This window comes from Clinocottus analis, unplaced genomic scaffold (assembly GCF_023055335.1).
Source record: "Clinocottus analis isolate CAN_PGR_092001 unplaced genomic scaffold, fCliAna1.0.p SCAF_18, whole genome shotgun sequence".
In the NCBI taxonomy this organism is placed as follows: Eukaryota; Metazoa; Chordata; class Actinopteri; order Perciformes; family Cottidae; genus Clinocottus; species Clinocottus analis.
In genome coordinates, this window is record NW_027175909.1 from 8,594,291 (window position 1) to 8,601,829 (window position 7,539).

Here is a 7,539-nt window from a genome sequence, read left to right on the forward strand (position 1 = left end):
ATGAGCCAGGAGCCTAATTCGCTGCATAATGCAATATTTCTTCAAGACATTACAAGAACCAAACCACCAATTTTTCATTTGTTATGTACAAAGTTTTGACAGCACACATTTCCTCTCTCTCTCTCTCTCTCTCTCTCTCTCTCTCTCTCTCTCTCTCTCTCTCTCTCTCTCTCTCTCTCTCTCTCTCTCTCTCTCTCTCTGTGCTCTCTTTAATTTACACAAGCAGGCACACAGACACACACATACACACACTTTGGCAGGAGCTACAATGCAGGCATAAGTGGAAAATGTCCTGCTCTTTGAGTGGAGTTAGTGGGGTGGGGGGAGGCAGTTTTGAAAGGGGAGGCCCCTCAAGATGTCTGACATGTTTCTGCAGGACCGCAGGCCACTGGCTGGCGTAGAGCACAGGCTTGTGGTGGGCTGTTTGTCTGCGTGAAGCTGGCATGGCCTCTCGTTCCCCTGCATCTGTTCCCCATTAGCAGAGCCGAGAGTATAAAGCAGGGAGCTGACAGAGGCTGGAAACACTCGAGTTCCTGCCTGGATCATGGGGTTTACTATCTGGCTGTGCGTGCTCTGCCTGCAGGCAAGCCTGCTGTCACACGCCCTCGACTGCTCAGGAGCAACACAGGGAGAGCTGTGTGTCAAGGCACGGACCGCAGACGGACAGGTAAGAGACGCACTTCTAATGGATGTGATAGTTAGGGAAGGACAGTGGTAACCAAAGGTGTTCATTATGTATCAGTCATCATTTGTGCTGTTGTGACACTACAGGGGTAAGTGCAGTCCGTTTGAGTCTGTTTAAATGTTGTTTGCCGGACCTAACTATATAATAGCTAACCCTTCTTTCACATGTAAGTGAAAACATTCTGAATTATCAGCATTTTCTCCAGCAAAGACGCCACAGAGCTCTTTATCTATGCAAGCTGGCAGTGAGACTTGGAGCTACATCTCCCGTGTTAATGTTAAGTCAGTTGGATTTAAATTTTAAGAGAACAGTTTTAAATTGTATGTAAATGTATGTGAAATGGTTTAGGCATGTATTTCTCTTTTGTACAAGCCACATCTCAGGTGACTCTGAGATTAATAACTCTAACTCATCTGCTTCCGACGGACATATGATTGGCAGATATGTAATAAGAGAAATCATTTAGGATGCACCTTAATCTATATTTCATGAATGAAACAATAATAATTTTCACTCTCAGTTTCGATTGAAATGACTAGTAGCGTACTGATTTTCTTCATTTTTGCTCAGACAAAGTGTGGTCAGTGTTTCTACAGCAGCTCTGCTGGAATGTAAGTTCACTCTGACTCCTTGGAAAGAGGCGGCTGTGACGATAGTAGTGGTCAAGTGTGTGAGGATGGTAGTAGACGTGTACAGTCTAACCCTGACCTGTGGAGACGTATAATTTTTTTTTTTTTAAACATAAACAAAGTCTCATTGTAATGGTTTTTACAGCCATTATGCCAAAACACCAAAAATATACCCCTCTGTGGAACAAAATCTTTCAGCTCCCTTCTTGGCTTTTCATGTGGCTAACGGCTGTTATACTTTAAACTTGTGGTGAGCATTTTTCTGAGGACAGTCCCCATGTTCTGTCCAAAGTAATCACACTCATCTGGACAACGGATTCAACAGCTGCGAGGAGTGAGGAGGATTTACACCCACACATGAAAGAGTATTCGTTGGGTATTCTGTTCCATCTGAGGGACCTTGTGCCACATATGTGTTTTACTGCAGCAGTTATTTGTGTTGTAATTACAGAATACACAACTGTGAGTTTCAACTGTGGCGGGGACTAACTAATAACCGATGGAGCATCTTTTCAGAGGCTTTTTTTACTTGAGTTTTCCACAAAAGTCACTTGTTGAAAAAATAGATTAAATTTATAAATTAGTAATTTATGGACTTTGCTTAAAACACACACACACACACACTCACACAAAATGTCTTGATCAACGTAAAGGACCTGACTACTAAATAATGAGCCTTTCAATCAGTAGTGTCTGTGTGTATTGAATCAGTCTGTAGTGTATGAATATCAACAGACTCTTGATCCTCTCCTCTTCCTCTTCTCAGTATGATGATCAGAAGCAGCAGAGGGCGCTACCATTAAGTGAAGAACTGGTATGTGGCACCACTCACTCCTATACTATGCAAGATTACTGTTTAAGTATGAATCCTTGAGTTCCTGCCCTCCAGCTCAGAGCAGGTTTTGCTCTGAGTCTGCTGCCCGGTCATGGAAATGACACAGCAGAAATAACATAAGAGTCATTTTTCCCAAGTTACTATTCATTTTCTCTAAAGGAATAATATGTCATCATTTTGGAGCATAATTACTAGCTGCAGCCAGGAGAGTAGGAGCAAATATTCAGAATAAAATCTATTAGAGTAAAACAGCGTGACCACGCCCACCACGGTTCTGCCACCATGAAACCTCTCGCTAGAACGAGCTGACGGTTTATGGAACGGAAGAGAGCTGAAGAGAGTGGAATTTAATTCTATATAGAATTGAATCCAATTCTAAATAGAATCAATTATATATAGAGTTGAATCCAATTCTAGTAAATATATCATCATGTAGAGTTAAATATGAACACTTAATAGATTGTAGAATACTCTGAATTATTAACGCTGAGGCAAGGGTAGATTTTACTCTATTTAGACCAAATGTTATATTTTTTTAAGTACATTGTTTTCAATTTAAGTAAAAATTACTTTGATGAATATACTGTGTAAGTTGAGGCCGAAAGAAACAACAGAGGTGGATGAAGTGGTGTGGAAAGAGGAAGGTGGCAGTGATGGGCTGAGTTCAATCTTTCTAAAGAAACACGTAACACAATTATGTCAATCTAAACAAACTGAATAATTGTATAACTACGTTACTGATACAAATGGGGACATCATGTACTTGTGACAAAGCTTTCCGGCAGAGAAACCCTAGAAGCTAAAGATAAGCTACTGAAGTCCCTCACACACATTAGCAATGTGTATAAAACATGCATATTGCAATTATACTCCAGAAAGCTCATGTGAAAACTTAAGCAATCATCAAAATGTAGGTCAACAACAATAACTACAAGCACTTTTTAAATGGCAGCGCAAATAATTGTGGGGCAAATATTTTGTAGCCCTGTGTCGTAGTCGTGAGGTAAAATGAGAAATGATAGGAAGCTATTATAAAATACTGGACACAATCTTTTTCTATTTCCACATTTGGCAAGAGGAAATTAACTGATGGAGTTAAGGGCCTGTCATATTGTTTTAAATGTACCACAGACAGTGACAATCCATTTATTGAGAAAATGGGGGGATAAAAAGCAATGCTTTGTTTCTGTGCAATCAATGACAAATGCAAGAAATGGGACAAGGACAGGACAGAGCAGGCCAGAGCAGGGCGGGACAAAACAGGAAAGGAAAAAGGACAATGTGCTCCTCCACTGTGCATCCACCTCACATTGGTGCTTCACACACAGAAAGACGTGCAGAAGTTGTTGTTTCCCTCTGAGGCTGTGGATGTGGTTGTGACCGTCTCATACTTGTAGGTTTTGTTCAGACGTAAGAGACAGTTGGAGCGGAGGGGTCCCACTCACTTGAGCCACTCCAGCCTGCCCGGGTCCGTCTCCGTCAAAGGCTTCCCTAACACTCTCGCCCAGGTAAACCGCTTCTTGTTAGTCACACAGGACTCAGAGTGAGCAAAAGCCAAATGCGGGGGAAGGTGGGGACTGGTTTACACCGGTGGCTGCTGCTGCCAATGCTCCAGTGAAGCTTTAGTCATACTGAATCATCTGTGTGTGCTGAAATACAGAAATGAGCCACAGAAACCACATCATTTGATCACAAAATGTATTTCAAAAAGTACCACGTAAGAGCATCTAGAGAGAGATAATCTTCAAAGATCTGAACTGGGGATTATGGTTTGTTTTTTTTCAAATTCTAATAAAATTCAAAGAGAGCTCAATTGTGTGCGCAGGATGTATCAACGTGTATACTAATCCCGGTGTCTATGGATTCTCAGGCCGATAGGTCCAGGCGGCACTTGGTTCAAGCTGCGAGTAAGAAAAAGAACAAGCGTAAATCCCGCCTCGGCTCCTTCTCCCTCCTTAGCAACGACAAGAAATCCAACCCCCTACAGGTGAGTCTCCATGGCAACCCCCATGCAGAGGAACAGCTGGGGCGAAGAGGCCTGACGTGCGTGCAGAGTTATAAGGCCACCTTACTTGGTTTTATTGGTTCACTTTGGTCTACTTGCTGGTATAATCCGGTCGTTGAGATGGCTCAATCTGGCAATGTCCTTTCAGTTTTGCACTTTGGAAATGTTCATCGCTCTTCTGTCTGTGATTTCTCTTCCAGGTGACGAGGGCAAGAAGACAGGTGAAGGCTGAGCCTGCCAAGAGGAATTCAGGCCGATCTGGGGCCTTCTCCGTCCTGGTTAGTCATCATATTTAGTGCTTATTCTCCTGCACTCAAACATATCTGATAGGTATTAAAATTACATGTTATGTGCTCTCCAGGGAGATCCACAGAATGAAGGACAGAACGACAGACCCAAAAGAAGCATACAGAAGACGAGTGTGTAATGGCAATTTTGTATTCTTTGTTGCATTTTACATTCCTATCTAAGTGACTGCCTGCATTGGGTGACTTGTGGGTCGAGCAGCAGCGGCCTTAGTAGCATTCACATCCTCTTCTCTGTTGTTAAGTAATAAAGTACTAATGTGGACTGGCCATATGTTAATGGGAGGATTCATCCGCTAGTCTTGTGACCACGCTGACCTAGCATTCCTTTCACCTGCCACGGCCTAAAGCATCATGTTCCAACACGGCCCTCATCCTGGTCACTCCCTATATAACTCCACAAGTGCTGCAAAATTCAAAATTATGTTTCCTTTTGGCAAAGCCTGATAAAAAAGAAAAGCCAAAGTAGAAAAGAGCGTGTCCAAATGTCCCCTCGAAAAAAACATGTTAACGCAAAATGAAGATTGGTGTGAAAATTGAACCTTCGTAAAAAGATTGTGTGTTTGTTTGATCTAAATCCTTTTTCAACTGTAAGCTAGCTTGCTTTTCTCAGCCAGCCTGCACTTGCAGATACTTATTTTGTACTATTTCACGTGTCTAATATATTCCTGCATGTTATAAAATCAAGTCACAAATGAACCCATATTAATATTAAAGTTTGCCATTTTGTTCTAACCTATTTAATCACAGATTCCCAATGAAGATTGGGGGTATATTTTTGCAGAAATATTTCTTGTGTTGTATCATATTTCAATAAAGGTTTAGGAGAGACATATGGTGTAAGAGTCTTTAAACATTAAATCGACTGTACTTGAACAGTGCTTTTCTAATCTTCCGGCCACTCAAAGGGCATTCACCCTATTTGTCATAATTCACCTATTCATACACTAATGGGAGGAGCTATCATGCAAGCTGCCACCTTCCCATCACGACTAACATTCACACAGCGTAGGCATATCTACGGGAGCAATTTGAGGTTAAGTGTCCTGCCCAAGGACACATTTACGTGGACTAGCGGAGCCGGGGATCGAACCACTGACCCGCTGATTGAAGGACGGTCCTGCTCTTCCAGTGAACCACAGTTGCCCTAAGTACTTTATGCTCCACTGCAGCCTCCTCTATAAACTGGATAATAGTTTTACACGCTGAGCTCCATTCAGAAATGGTAAAACAGTAGCATCTCAGCCTTTCCCTTTCTCTTTCCCAGAATGACACATTACATTTCCCACTCAACGGTTTGTGAAACTGACCATGACTGATTCATAAAATTGAGTACCATGGGGTTGCAACACCACTAAGTCCCCAATTACAGAGGGCAAGTGTTACATGTATGCTGTGTGGTTGGCAAAGATGGCAGCAGAATTAAACAGCAGGAACCTCTTTTCTATAAAAGGCCTTAATCCATTTACATTACAGAAGCCAAGGGCAAATAGCCTACGTGTGAGAGAGAAAAGAAATCTAAATGCAGTCTAGACCATCTGTTTCAGGAGTCAAACTTTGTCTATTTAAATACCTTGTGTCATTTTTAATTCATTTGGCCAGGAATGGAAACACTGTATGGTCTGGACCAGAGGGTTTGTTTGAGTATTTCTGCAGGACATTGACGTAAATGTGTGCACCAAATCTGATCTTTGTGGGCTGCTCTGCTTCTGGGTCTCTATTTACAGCATCCGATTAAAAAATCACCTGTGTCACAACACAGGAAAGAAAAACAGTGCTACATTGTGATGATTGCATGTTGGGTTTAAAATAAAAGCATGCTAAATTGACACCTAAAATTGCACTGCGGCCCACACACAGTAATGTCACCAGAAAATCCAGTATGAGGCAATCTGATGAGGAAAAAAGCCTGTGTAAAAGTGTAGGGCAATCTAAATGAATAGGATGACTCATCCTCCGCTCAATTACTGATCAAAGCCCTCAGCTCATGACGTATGTATGCAGTACTCAGTCTCATTTTTATGGTTTTATAGACACAAACAGAGAGCAAAGGGAAGAAATAACCCAACAAAATGTTATTTATAAACTTGACATTTTCCCTAAAGCATATAATTGATCCAGAATATGCTTCAGTAGCTCGCTTTGGGAGAATACAGACATGTGTAAGGTCCTGGCTGTTGACAATGTCATCAGATAACCTACATTAGCTGGTTGTGAGCTGACTTGGTGTCATCTCGGTGACAAACAACCACAGGACGCCATGTGGATTTCTCAGAAACAGCCATGCTCTGATAAAGACTAAGACCTTATTATTCCTATTTAGAGGCAATACGAGAAACACAGCTTCAGCTCACTCCCCTGTCATCATCATTACACACACACACACGCACACACACACACACACACACACGCACACTCCTGTGACAGCTGCCAGCATGGTATCACTGACTGACTGTACCCTTGGGCTAATGCATCCTGGGAAAACTCGCGGTTGATGACCTGATGGAACAAGGCAAAAGTGTACAAGTGTGCGTATCAGTTGCAGACAGTGCCCACAAACACACACACACACACACACACACACACACACACACACACACACATAAAGCAATATTACTGAGCGCAAACAAGCTATAAATATAATCAACCCTATAAAACTAATTTCCTCTGGTGAAGTAAATGTTAAATTAAAGTTCAGACTTCTATTTGAGCATGTGTAACTGTGTGTGGTCAACACAAAGGGAATCCTTCTAGCTTATTTTAGTCACTGCGGTCTTCGTAATGGTGTGTGGCATTGTTTCCGCTCTACTTTGGGTTCAGTCATCCCCTTTAGAACAAAGATGGTCATAATCACTACGAACAAAATCATTTGGAAGCCTTCTATCTATGTGATTGTGGTAGGAAATGGCACAAGCAACAAGATATGTCACAATTTCCCATGAAAGCTCCAGGTTCATACGTAGTTAGTGGCTTACGGTCAACATCATTTTCAAGCAGCGGAAACCACGACGTAAGTATTAGTTTCTGTTGACAGGGGAGTCTCATCCCTAACAACATGCAATGTGGGAAAAGTCACAAAC

The 7,539-nt window shown here is 42.0% G+C and overlaps 1 protein-coding gene across 1 annotated transcript; it reads left to right on the forward strand.

The window, feature by feature from the left end:
- The first annotated feature begins 384 nt into the window (after positions 1-384).
- On the forward strand, positions 385-5,279 carry si:dkey-12l12.1 (uncharacterized). Its single transcript, XM_068582101.1, has 6 exons — positions 385-667; positions 2,081-2,128; positions 3,547-3,657; positions 4,020-4,136; positions 4,355-4,432; positions 4,516-5,279. The coding sequence occupies exons 1-6, from the start codon at positions 545-547 to the stop codon at positions 4,579-4,581; spliced, it is 543 nt and encodes a 180-aa protein (XP_068438202.1). The 5' UTR covers positions 385-544; the 3' UTR covers positions 4,582-5,279.
- The last annotated feature ends 2,260 nt before the right edge of the window (positions 5,280-7,539 follow it).